This window comes from Pipistrellus kuhlii, unplaced genomic scaffold (genome assembly GCF_014108245.1).
Source record: "Pipistrellus kuhlii isolate mPipKuh1 unplaced genomic scaffold, mPipKuh1.p scaffold_m20_p_12, whole genome shotgun sequence".
NCBI classification, from domain to species: Eukaryota; Metazoa; Chordata; class Mammalia; order Chiroptera; family Vespertilionidae; genus Pipistrellus; species Pipistrellus kuhlii.
In genome coordinates this window covers 3,497,109-3,511,162 of record NW_023425427.1, presented here as the reverse complement: position 1 = coordinate 3,511,162, position 14,054 = coordinate 3,497,109, and the positions used below count along the sequence as shown (strand labels likewise).

General features: G+C 42.1%; 1 protein-coding gene across 1 annotated transcript in view; it reads left to right on the top strand.

Annotated features, from left to right (window-relative positions):
- Window positions 1-14,054, top strand: part of BRINP1 (BMP/retinoic acid inducible neural specific 1) — a 147,198-nt gene that overhangs the window by 91,608 nt on the left and 41,536 nt on the right. The window contains exon 5 of the mRNA XM_036432824.2: window positions 1,612-1,717. Coding sequence (XP_036288717.1) covers window positions 1,612-1,717 — 106 coding nt within the window. The remainder of the gene's footprint in view (window positions 1-1,611; window positions 1,718-14,054) is intronic.

The following is a 14,054-nucleotide window of genomic DNA, read 5'->3' as shown; positions in this document are numbered from 1 at the left end:
GAAGGGGCCGAATTGAGAAATCAAAGCACTGTCACAGGCTAATCCTCTGCTGTGCATCCAGGAAGTGCAGCCGGAGCACTTTCTCAGAGAAATCTCAGCCCACTCCAAGAGCCCTTCCTGCAGAGGCCCTGTCTTCCCACTCACCTGGGGTCTTGACTTTTCCTGACATTCTTTCGAGACCCCGCCAGCTGAAAGACACATGGCCGACCTGGGTGGGGAAGTTTTCCCCATGGTTTCCTTTCCCTGGGCATCTCTAGCAAAACGAATTGATAGTTTTGACTCTCACTAGATAACAGCTATGTTCTAATAACTATATTATAAAAAAAAAAAAAAGAATTCATGATTTGTCAAAATCCCAAAGCGAATGGTCCTCCATTTATTTATTGTTTCCTAAGTGTTAGGCACTTCAAAAATATGATCCCGCCGAAACCGGTTTGGTTCAGTGGATAGAGTGTTGGCTTGGGGACTGAGAGGTCCCGGGTTCAATTCCGGTCAAGGGCATGTACCTTGGTTGCGGGCATATCCCCGGTAGGGGTGTGCAAGAGGCAGCTGATCGATGACTCTCTCTCATCGATGTTTCTAGCTCTCTATCTCTTTCCCTTCCTCTCTGTACAAAAATCAATAAAAATATATTTTTAAAAAAATATGATCCCTTCACCTACTGAGGTGGGTGAGAGTGTTAGTGACATTTTGTATAATAGATGGGGATGCCGGGGGTTAGGAAAGGAAGTTCCAGATCCAGCTTCCCACAGCTGGCAGGTGCAGAGCTGGCATTGGGAGGTCCCTGAGGATGTTTCCCCAGTCATCACTTCCTGCAGCAGCCAAGGTTGGCTTTATAGTTGGGTGCAAATCGCAAAGCATTTCTACAAATGCCCGTGTTACATGATGGGAAGTGAAGGCTAAAGGATGACAAAGCCTCTTTTATCCTCTAAATCGTTCCTATTCCAAGGTTATCTTTCTGAGTAGCTGGTCCCCCATGGTCCACCACTCAGCTATTCTAGGACAGTGTTTTGGAATTGCACCACCAAAGCACCGGGCATTTGGTTTTGCTGTGGTGTTGATGGTGCTCCTTGCTGAGTTTATTTTTAAGTGGGGATAATTTGTTCTCACCTGATAATAATGCATATGCATGTATTACAATTCCTAGAGACTTTTGGCAATTAGATGCCCATATTTGAATGCATGCCCTATTACTAGGCACTTGCATCCATCACATCTGATCTTGCCACCTTCCTGGGAAGGATTGACAGGTTAGAGAAGTCAGGTCATAAGTGGACCAGCCAGGATCTAACACTGGTGCTCCTGATTCTAAAGGCCATGCTTTTGAAATGTACAGCTTTCACTTAATAGCTCCTATATTACTTAGAGGGACTCTGTGGCGAACCACGGACAGAGCCTGTGCATTCTGCCTCAGCCTGTCTGCTGGACTGGCCTGCCTTCTTGTCCTCCACTTGGTGACAGCAGGCATGACCCTTGGCACAGGCAAGGTGCTCAGGAAGCAGCCATGGGCTTGTGGCCCGGGATTTTCTCTGTCGGCTTTGCTCTGCGGGGGCCTGACCTTGCATACAAGGGGATATGTCTCACGTCTGTCACCCTTGATGTCCACTCCAGGTCACAGAGACACGCACTGGGCCCCTGGGCTGTAACAGCTATGACAATCTGGACTCTGTGAGTTCTGTCCTTCTGCAAAGCACCGAGAGCAAACTTCACCTTCAAGGTAGGTGCTGGTGGCCATGGTGGGACCAGAGGGTGGAGGGAGAGGATGCCTGGGGAAGGCAGGCTGTGTGGGGAGAGTGAAGAAGATGAAAGACAGGAAAACAATAAAAACTGAGGCTTTGTGATGTAAAGTCCTTTAAAAATTTAACATGGACAGGACATTAAACTCGTGGTTATTAATTAATTTTCAGATACCAAGTATGGAAATTCGAGCTTTATCTGATTATTTTGATGAAAACGTCTAAACAGTGTTATTTATAGATGCTCTAGATATAATATATATTAAACTTTCATATCATATCGGCTGTATTTCATATGTTATGGTGTTTGATTTTTCAATGTATTTTGGCAGGCATTATTTGAATTCTAAGAGCTATAGGACAGTTTGAGTTTTTGGTTCTAGTAATTTTTTTCATTGTTTGTTCATCAATGCTGGTCTTAAGTATATTCCTGCACACATGTATCTGTGCATGTGTATGTGCTTGTAGCGGAGCTGACAAATGCGATCACTCAGTACTGCCTGGGATATAGAGACAGTGCTCTTTGGCATTGCAGTGAGAATGGAAAAATCCTAGGGATTAATTTGTTGCTATTTGTATTCATTTAATATATATTCTATATCAGGTTTGTTAGATGTTTCCATGTATACTCATGACTTTATAATAATATAGTCTTTAAAATAGTAATTTCACCCTTATTAATTCATCATAAAGAGGAGAGGAGATTGTAGGGGAAACTGACAAGTTTTTAAATACAGATGGTTCTGTTTTATACAACATTATATGAGGCAGGTGCTAAAACATTGTTTATAAGGTATTTCCAAGTGTATGTGACAATGATTGGACATAATATTAATTTAAAAATGGATGGTTTCCGATTAAATGTATGGCATGATAATGTAAAAGAATAAGGGGAAAAAACAATATTGTTAGAAAATACTCTGAGATATTAAAAGAAGTTACCACTGGATGATTAGGTTATATATTATCTATTTTGGGCTTCCAGCTCCTTTTCTAACTTTTCTAAGGTGATTATGTATTAACTTTATAGTCAGGAAAAGAAGTGACATGCTTTAACTTTGAGCAGACTCAAAATATGACCTTCTTAGTAAGGTGATTCTGAATGTCAGTGGGAGGAAAGTTGAGTTGAGATTGGCAGATTGAGCTAAGCAGGGCTTGGTATGACTTTTATATTCTGGTTCCTTGGCAACTCTTTGATGCATGCTCTTGTTAGAGAAGATGGTTGGAAAATGGTTCAGGGAGGGCTTGGGAGTGTCACTGAGATGCAATGAATGAAAAGTTTCAGGGAAATTTAGGCCAAGAAAGTAGTTGAGTGTTAGAACAAAACATATCCTCAAATAAAGAGGAATAACCCTACCTCCTTCAGTAAAGAGTAGACAGATGGGTTTGGCAATGCCTGATAAGAAGGTCAGAACTCACCTAGGTGTGCCTGCGATGTCAGTTCCTGTGATAGCTACAGCGACCTTGAAGTGCCAGCAGAGTTTGAACCCAGGGAGTTTGGCTTCAGTCTGCATTGATCACCCTGCTGTGCACATGAGAGGCGGAGCGACCTGTGAGTTAGCATTGGGATAAATTTAGGAGGTATTCACAGGATGTTACTAGGAAGTTATTAGGTCATATGGACATTTCAAGGCTGATTTAACATAAATCTAATGAAGCTTGAAGTCCAGGGTTCCCTCACCTTCTAAATCATCATCTTTTCTCTTTCTAAATATTCACTTTCATATCTAATTTTGAATTATGTTTATCTATAAGTTTCAGTCCCCCAAAACCCAGGTCTGCCATTGGTTACATTATTAGAAATATATTATCCACAAAAAAGGAGGTGACAGTTTTGTCCTATTCTTGATTGATGGAAACACACCTGAAGCATTGGATTCAAGTCTGCACTTCACACTTCAAGGGGGATATAAGAAACCACAGTGTGCCAGAAGGAGGGTGTCTTATGATAAATAGCTGAAGAAGGTTGACTTTGAACAAAAGGTCTTGTCTGTAGATACCTAAAGGTTTTTCTTAAAGAAAAGATGGTCAAATTCATTAACATGGATAAAATGGACTAAGCCCAATCTACTGACCGGAAAGTCCAAGGACCCAAGCTTTTAACAGAGATAAAATAGATCTCAGTTCAAATTCAGTTTAAAATAGATCTTCTAATGCACATTCATGCTGAACCTAGAGTGGCCTGCTCAAGTGTGTGTTGGCTCCGAGTTATAAGTAAAAGATATTTGGTAGGAACATTATAGAGATTATTTAATCAGCATTCCATTGGGTTGGAGGTCTGAAGCGAGTGGTCTTTAAGGCCTTTTCAATACTGACTAGGGTTTCATGAAGACTTTTCTTTAAACTGGCTATGTGCCACATTTAATGTTAGACCATGGGCATCTGAGAACAAATCGGTTCATTTCAATTGTACTGTATAGAGGGTGGAGGAAAAGTAAGTTTAAAGTTATGAGGATGTGAAACAGTTTATTCTTGCACTATTTATTATCATATTTATTTTTCATACCAACAACTATACAACTACTTTTGCCCTACCATATATATATATATGTGTGTGTGTGTGTGTGTGTGTGTGTGTGTGTGTGTGTATGAACTATATTGGCATTGAGCTAGGCACAAGGATACAGGAGTAACAAGACACAATTTCTACCCCAAGGAAATATACTCTCCATCAGAAAAGATGGACTTAAACAGAATTAGGCATAATGCTTTACAATGGGGGGAAATATGAGTGCTTTATGGTAGCAGTTTGTATGGGGACTTAACTTATGTGGGTGTCAGGAACGTTTTCTTGCTAAAAGAGATGCGGGAGGAGGAGATCTCAAAGAGGAAAGGAGGACAAGGTCGTGGATATGGAGCAGACGGAGGAGTCTTTATGAAGGTTATTCCAGGAACTAGAAAAGTCCTAGAGAGTAAAGCTGAGACCCAAGCGCTGAGAAAGACAAAGGGATCCTTCAAATCCGGGAAGGCCTCAGCAGCACATGAATGAGGTGAACACTGTTGAAAGCACCGGGCACCATGGCAGGGTTTTTGCAAAGAAAGCAGCATGAGAGGCTGATATTCTGGAAATCCACGCTAGCTTTTGAGTGGCCTGTTAATTAGAGAAGGTGGGATACAGGTCGGGGACTGGTTAGAGGCTGGTGCAGTGTTTTTGATGAGAGGTCACCCATTTAGATATGAAGGGAGCAGTTGGGGTGGAGGAAAAGAGACCAATTTTAGAGTTACTTAGAAGGCGTCATGGCCAGGATTCAGTAAAAAAGACCGTGAAGAATTCAGATAATTTGAGGGAATGGAGTGTGGGGATGAGAGAGGGAGGACGGACAGGAAAATATATATGATTCAAGGTGAAATATAATAGAGATAATAAAAGTAATGCATACCATTATGGAGACCCAGAAAGGAGAGTAATTCATTCTGTCTGTCTAAATAGAGGAATCATAGGGGAAAAGTGGTATCTGAGGGAGAATAATCTTCTGGCGCTGGAAGGTGAAAGGAAAAAGCTTCTTAAATATAAGACAGAAGACTCTCATCTCAGGACTCCTCGGCAGTCTGACACTTACTCGGCAGAGTATTAAAAGCACTAGGTAGAAGAGAAAGGTTGATAGATCGGACTACATTGAAATTAAGAATTTCTGTTCACCCAAAGCTGCTATTCATAGAATGAAAATGCAAGCTACCGAGTGGAAGGAAATGTCTGTGATATATGTGTCTGCGGGAGAACTCTTGTGCAAAACATATAAATAACTCCTAAAACCAATAAGAAAAAGACAGACAATCCAGCAAGACAAGAAAATGAGTAAAAGATCTGAACAGGCACTTCACAAACAAGAATATCAAAGTGGCAAGTAAACATTCGCAAAGGTAATTAACTTTCCTAGTCCTCAGAAAATGTGAATTAGCACCACAATTAAATGTCATAACCCAGCAGTCAGTCTAGCTCAAATGAAGAAATATGACAATACCGAGGAGCCACAGTGCGGATCCGGGAACTTACAAGCATTGCCGGGAGTGGGGTGGGAGGGTGATGGTGATAAGTGAGTTCAACAACTTTGGAAAACTCTTTCGTGGTGTTTACTAAAAACTCAGCCTGCCCTCAGCATCTGACCCAGCAGTTACAACTTCTAAGAATTTGCTCAGTAGAAAGGTTACCTATGTTCACCAAAAGACATGAATATTCATTGCCACTTTATTCAGAATTTCCAAATGGAATACCCCCAGACGCCCACATTAAAAAAACGGATACATAGGTTGTCACACATTCACATGAGGGGCTACACCACAGAAATGAGAACTGAATAAATATCCTTTTGAGCAATAATAGGGATGAATCTCATGGAGATCACGTTGATAAAAGAAGCCAGACACAAATGAGCATGTGCAGTACGATTCCATTCCCATACAGGACAAAGCCAGGGAAAACAAATACATTGTTTTAGAATCCAGAGAACATTACCCTTTGGGGGGGATAAATGGGGAAGTGACTGATGGGAGATCATGGATGTTTCTGGAATTATTGGTGATGTTCTGTTTCTTGAGCTAGGTGGCAGCACATGGTGTGTTTACTTTGAGAAGATACATGTTGCTATACACACATGAAGTACTTGTATACGTTTCTGTGAATGTGATATGCAGTTAGTAAACACTTATTGAATGATGTGCTCCATCTTGACATCCTCTGGAAAGAGAAAACACGTGTGCAGCAGGAGGTGGTCAGCCCAGCGAGAAGACCAGCGGCATGGCCCAAGGCCGCGGAGCCAGAAACCACAGCAGATGCTGTGTATTCAGCTCTTCCTTATGAGAGGGACTGTGCTCACTTAGTTTAGTATATTTATATCTATTTTAACTTAGACTTATTTGTATTATATAATTGTATTTATTACTTTTTTTGTGTTAATTCTCACCCAAGGATATATTTCCACTGATTTTTAGGGAGAGTGGAAGACAGGGACACAGCTGGGGGAGAGAGACAGAGAGAGAAACATCAACATGAGGGAGACACATCTATTGGCTGCCTCCTGCACGAGCCCCATCTGAGCCTGGAAATCGAACCTGCAACCCAGGTACCTGTCCTTGATCAGAAATTGATCCCTCAACCCTTTGGTACACAAGTCAGTGCTCTAACTGCTGAGTGACAATGGCTGTATGTATTACATTTTTAATCCTCACAGCATTGCTACAAGAAAGGCATAAATGACATCCCCATTTTATCAGTGAGGAACGGAGCTGAGAGGTTACTCACTAGGGGACTGAACCAGAATTGTAAGCCCAGCAGCCTGAGTCCAGAGCTTCTCCTTTTCAGAAGGGTGTTACTCTCAGTTTCTCTCCTAATCCCTCCAAGTGGGGCTGGGAGGGGAGATTCTGCAGAGGTTTGTTGTGGTGGATAGGGATGACAATGAATGACATTTTCCTTGTGATGTTTCATAACATGTCCACAAAACAGGGCAAAGGGGAGGGATTAGAGAAAAAAACTAGAAATGAGGAAAAGAGGATCATAGCAACAACCAGAAGCTTTGTCGTCAAAGAAGCAACAGCTTCGAGTAGTAATAATGCTAATAGCATACGAACTTCTTATTTGTATATTCTCTCTCCAAGAAGCCCACGGAGTGTTTTCCTGACACTGTCACGTAATTGAGTCTAGTGTCCATCTGATGGGGGGCAGAGAAAGCAGAGCTCTGCCTCAGTAACTCACTGACATGGAAAGGGATGCAGAGATAATATTCTGCTGAAACCTAGGGATGATTGGGGATTTTTTTCATTCTCATATTCACTCATATATTTAGCAAGATTTATTGAACATTGCCAATGCATCAGGCATTGTTTTAAGAGCTGGCTATACAGCAGTGAATAAGCTAAGTCTCCATGATTTGGGGGCTTACAGTCAGTATGTAAGGGGAGCAGGCAGTAAACAAGTAAACAAAAATGTATTTCTTTACAATCTGAGGTAGTAAGGGAATAGGTCACGTAGAAATTTATAGACAATGGAAAGACTTTAGGTATTACTCAGGATGAAATGAGAAGCCATTGCAAATGCAGACAGTGGAGTAATGGGACGTGACTTACATTTTAAATGAATCACTATGACTGTGGATGAGAAAAGACTATTGAGGGAGAGAACACATACAAGGAACCCAGTTTGGAGGGTGTTGTGTTTATCACGGTGAGGGAAACGGTGGGCTGGACCACAATAGTGGAAATGAGGGTTGTGAGAAGGGATGGGATTGTGATATATTTTATAAGTAGCGCTGACATTACTCAGTGATGGGCTGAGACACTTGTGAGAGAAAGAGACCAGAAGATGGTCCCCAAGTTTTGCCTGAGTAAATGCAATGAAGGAATTGAATTAAGGGACCTCTGTCCTCTCTTTTATTGATTCAGTTCATCTTTCAATGCCCAAAACAAAGGTCCATCCCTGTCAGGCATCCTTCCTTCTGCACCTGGCCTTGGTTCAGCTTCTCCTCCCTCATCCCCCTCTTCCACCGGACCCCTGCAGTGATTGCCATGCCAGCCTCCTGGATTCTGATCACCTGCTTTCCATCCCCATCACACGTGTCTTTTTAAAGTGAAATCCAGTACAGTCACTCTCTTGCTTAAAACTATCACTTCCTCTGTAGAGTTTGGGTAAAAGGTTTAGACTTTTTAACTTGGCACCAGACAACATAACCAAATCCTTGCCTAACTTACTTCTTTCTTGTCTTTTTCTTATTCCGCCATCCAGCACATACCCATATTTTTACCCGAGGCCCATGGGATTTCTTACATTTCACTACAGGCATGTTTTTAAATTTTTATTACTTTGCATCTTTGCACATCATCTCTTAAATTCATGGACTTTCACTTCTCCCAAGAGAGCTTCGCCTGTAGTCCCTGCCCAGGTTATTAGGCATCCTACCCACCTTCTTCCCTAGGACACACTCTCTCTCTCTCTCTCTCTCTCTCTCTCTCTCTCTCTCTCTCTCTCTCTCTCTCTCTCTCTCTCTCACACACACACACACACACACACACACACACACATACACACAATCATTCTATTAAGAATCTGACCCTCCCATGAAAGTCTAAATTCCTCCATGGTAGGGACCATCTCTATCTCTAGCATAATATATAGGACCTGCTATACAAACAGTGCTCAGAATATATTTGTTACATTTATTTATGAATGAATGCATGAATAATTAACTGAATGAATTGCCTAGGATATAGCGAGCTCTGCTTTTTCTGAACTCTTATATGTCTCACCCCATTCTTGATTCAGTTCAACCTAATGACCATATCCTAAGTGCCTACTGTGAGGGAGAGAAGCAGCGCCGACAATCTCCTTCCTCCATAGCTAGGCAAAATAAGTGGAGTTCACATGATTCTTTACAAAACCATCTTGCAATGAGAGTTAGGAAGAAAAGGACAGACTGTAGAATTTTCAGAAATAACACTGGTTTGAGCTGCTGCTCCTTCTCAGGCATGTGCTTATATCCACTAGCTCTATGGTCAGCAAACTGTGGCTCCTGAGCCACATGCAGCTCTTTGGCCCCTAGAGTGTGGCTCTTCCACAAAATCCACGGCCTGGGCGAGTCTATTTTGAAGAAGTGGCATTAGAAGAAGTTTAAGTTTAAAAAAGTTGGCCCTCAAAAGGAATTTCAATCGTTGTGCTGTTGATATTTGGCTCTGTTGACTAATGAGTTTGCCGACCACTGCTCTAGCTAATTTGTCCCTCCCATCAACTAAGAGATAGGGATTATTCTCCCTATTATACAGATGATGAAACTGAGGCTTAAAAGGGTAAAATCTCTTTCCTAAGTTTCCCTGGCTCTTGGTTCTTAGTCACCTGGGCTCCTCAGGCTACTTTACTTCTCTGGGGGAGCTGGGTGTCAGCACAACCCATTCTAGATGTGGGTGGAATAGGAATCTGTCCCTGCCTGACTGTGGTAGTAGAGGAAGAGGGCTGGGCATGAGCAGATCTCTGGTTCATAAGCTCCCTACTCTCCCACACCCCTGTCACCTCGTGTGGCCCTGTGACTCCATGGTGGACCACTGAGTGACTATGGCCAGTGTATCCATGGGACGAGACCCCATTAGAATCAGCCTCATTAGAATCTGTCACTGCTTATAACTAAGGTCCTTCTGGCCCCATTAGCAGGGCCTGGGAGATCCCAATGGGAGTCCTGTTTCCGCCTTTGCATGGCTCTGTCTATGAGGCCTGTTGAGTAAAAGAACAACACGTGAGGCCAAATGGGGTTGCCAACCTTCACCTGGCTGCTGACCTTTAAGAACTGGTTTTCCTTTATGAGCCATGGAGTTCCCTGTCCTCTTCTTTGCCAGAGGAAAAGTGGCGCTCCTCTGAGAAGTGAGCTGAAATGCCAGTTAAAGACTCAACCAGAGCACAAAGGAATGGGGAGGGTCAGCAGAGCACATCTGCTGGTGAGGAGATCTTGGGGTAGTTAATCAAGTCTCTGAGCTGCTTCAGGACTTCTAATCTGCCAAAGGGGAGTAAAAACACCTCTGCCATGGAGCTTTTATTTGCACTTATTAGGAAAATATGTAGAAACCACATTGCCTTAAAACCAAAGATGCTGAAATAAAATAATGATAGCTACAATTTACTGGATAATTCTCACGTGCCAGGTACAGAGCTCATATTTTAATGTCCATGTCTCATGCACACCTCAACACAGATCCATTTTCCAGATTTGAAAATTGAGGCTCCCAGGACTTGTAAACTATGTTGTAGGTGACAGAGCAAGAATTTGAAGCCAGGTCCACTCAATGCCAGTGCTCTTACACTGTACACCATATTGTTTATTAACCTGGAGCATATAAATCATAACCGTGCTTTTTATTAGAGAATGTGGTTATCTAGTCCTTTCTCTGTGGTTATAGGCTCTGCTAGTTACTTTAGAAAGGCTGTGATTTTTCTAAAATTACTTGGCAACTTGTGTATGTGGGTAGGTATGTCCTTTCCATAGCTGTTCTCACACTGTCTAATTATCCAGGCCAAGAAAGATCACATGCCTGTAGGACAGTGACTGAAGCCTTGCAACATTCTGCTGACTGGATTAGAAAATGCTGCCTCTAACCTGGGAAATCTGGAATCATCTGGTGACTCAAGACTTAGACATGCACAAAGAGGCAGGAATTAGGATGGAAGAAGGGGTATCAGAGCACTTACTCTTAAAAAATATATATATGATTTAAGAGAGGAAGGGATAGAGATAGAGACGAAAGAATCATTGATTGGCTGCCTCCTGCATGCCCCTTACTAATAATAAGGCTTGCAAGCTGGGAATGTGCCCTGACCGGAAATGGAATCATGACCTCCTGGTTTGTAGGTTGCTGTTCAACCACTGAGCTACGCCGGCCAGGCAGAGCACTTACCTCCTGGTTCATAGTCATATGGGGTTATACCTGTCAGTGAACTCTCTGCCAAGTGTACACGTGAGATCCTATGGGATGGATGGTCAGTGTGGTGAAATGCTCTCCGTTAACAACCAGGTCCTCATTCAGTTCCTTGTTGAGCTCACCGTGCAGAAGCCAGGCATCAAGATGGGAAAAACGGAAATAAGTCACTTGGGAAAGTTCATTCATTGACTCCGATAGATATGGTACCCGTTTATTTTTTACGATGACTAAGTCAATCCTTTATATATATATATATATAGATATAGATATAGATATAGATATATAGATATATAGATATATAGATATATATATTTTATTGATTTTATACAGAGAGGAAGGGAGAGAGATAGAGAGTTAGAAACATTGATGAGAGAGAGTCATCAATCAGCTGCCTCTTGCACACCCTCCACTGGGGATATGCCCGCAACCAAGGTACATGCCCTTGACCGGAATCGAACCCGGGACCCCTCAGTCCCCAAGCCGACGCTCTATCCATTGAGCCAAACCGGTCCTGGCTAAGTCAATCCTTATTCCTACTCCCCCACGTCATCTCAGTGAGAATTAAACTGTCCTTTGGCTCTGCAAACAGAGCAGTTTGGATGTGCCGGTATTCTGTTCCAGATAGATTTATCACATCTTACGTGCACAGTTGTACATATTGGCTACTAAATTGTAATTAAGATTCCTGAGAGAAGAAACCACATCCCTTTTTATTTATCATCTGCTTCTCCTTACTTCAGTGTTTCACTCTTAGTAGGTACTCACCACATATGTACTGATTTAAATTTATCCAGACTGCCAAATCAGTTTTGGTTTGAATCTTAGTTTTTATTGTGGTAAAATATACATAACATAAAGGTTATGTAACCATTTTAAGATGCACACTTCAGTGGCATTAAGTATATTCGCACTGTTGTGCAACTGTCATCACTATTTAATTCCACCCCACATGTGAAATTCGGATCCATTCAGCAGTCATTCCCCATTCCCTCTCCATTCAGCCCCTGGCAAGTATTAATCTGCTTTCTGTCTCCGTAGATTTTCTTAGTCTGCATATTTCACGTCAATGAAATAATACAATATGTGTTTTTTGTATATCTGGCTTGCTAAGTATTTTCAAGGTTCTTCCATGTGGCAACATGTCTCGGTACTTCATTTTTCCAATACTAACTTACATTCCATTGTTATGATTGTACTACATTTTGTGTGCAGAGTCATAGGTTGATGGACAGTTAGGTTGCCTCCACTTTTCAACCACTGTGCATTTTGCTGCTGTGGACATCGACAATGCTCTACAATTCTTTTGGGTATATACCTTAAGAGTAGAATTGCTGAATGATATGATGATTAAAAATTTTTTAAAGGTTTGCTACAAAGATAAGTGTACTTGGTGGTCGATTACAGGATTGCGTTGTTCACTTCCTCTTGGAGGATTGCCAGGGCATTGCTGTGTGACCGGTGGTACTGTCCAGTGGGAGGTGCACACTTCTTACCTAGTTGACATTGGACTTGGCCATGTGATTTGCTTTGGCCAATGGGCTGTAAGAGGACAAAATGCATGCCTCATCTCAGGAGACATTGGCCTGGCTTTTGCTATTTTCCTTCTGACAGATGAATGACATATACCTGACAGGCTGTCCTTCAGCCCGATCCACAATGAAGGAGACTTCTGGGGAAGAATCAAAGCCCTGCCACCATGAAACAAGCAATAAGAAAACTGTTGTGGTTAGAAGTCACTGAGACTTTGAGGTTATTTATTTCCACACGGTAACTTAACGAAACTCAATAATGCTGAAGCACTGGATTAAATGACATAAACCGCACTTACTTTACTTACGTACTTACTGCAGTCCTTCTCAGTGCTTTAAATGTGCAAATGTGCATTATGAGTCTCAAGAGGTGGATTAAATACACAGAGTGTCCTGAGGGTATATGATTCCGGGTACATTCGCAGATTTATGATTCTGTGGCATACAGCTTGGCAAATGCTGGACCACTTGGGTTCAATCCTATCTCCTTGCCTCTTGAGGTCAGAAATCATGTCTTATTCATTTTCCATATCTCCAGCATCTAGGACAACACCTGACTTAATAAAGTGATGAGGAAAAGGACTTTCTGAGTAGTTGCTTAATTGAGCAGATTTATTTTTGCACATCAACTGTGACCTAGCACTGGAAATAATGCAAAGAAATATTTAAAATACACACAAACACACACACACACACATACACACACACACACACACACACAGCAGTCATATTCCTCAAGAATCATAATTTATAGCTATGGATCCAGAACGAAATACCTGCTGAAATTAGTAGCCAGCTTCTTTCGTATCATTTGAGCACCTGACTCTCCACTGAGTTGAAGTTAAAATAGCGTCAGGTTGCAAGCTGTGCTGTTGGGAAAAATGATGCAGATCCTGCTCATGAGGGATGGCTCCAGAGAGGTGGGCATGCTAGGCACAGAGCAGAGAAGCACAGCCCTCTCTGAAGCACATTCCATCTAGACTCACCTTCCTTCAAACACATTGACCGGTGCCCATTTATGTGCCAGGCGACAGGGAAATGGGAGATGAACGAGGCATTGCCTTTTCCATTCAAGGAGCTCACAGGTGGGAAGGAACACGGACAGAAACACACATTATGCAATGTGATCAGTGTTCTATTAAAATCTGAGTTATGTGCAAGTTGCTTTTGCGTGCCATCAGGGGGATGCCAGAGATTGCCAGAGGCCTCCAGAGAAAGCAACAGAAAGCAGGCGTGGCCAGGAAATGACATTAGTTGAACAATTGTCATGTCCTAAAACTATAATGTGTCATATTATTGATTTTGTTTTCCAATTCATGAGGTATAATTTACATCCAGCAACATTTACCCTTTGGAGGTAAACAGGTGCTATGATTTGACAAACACATCCAATCATGAA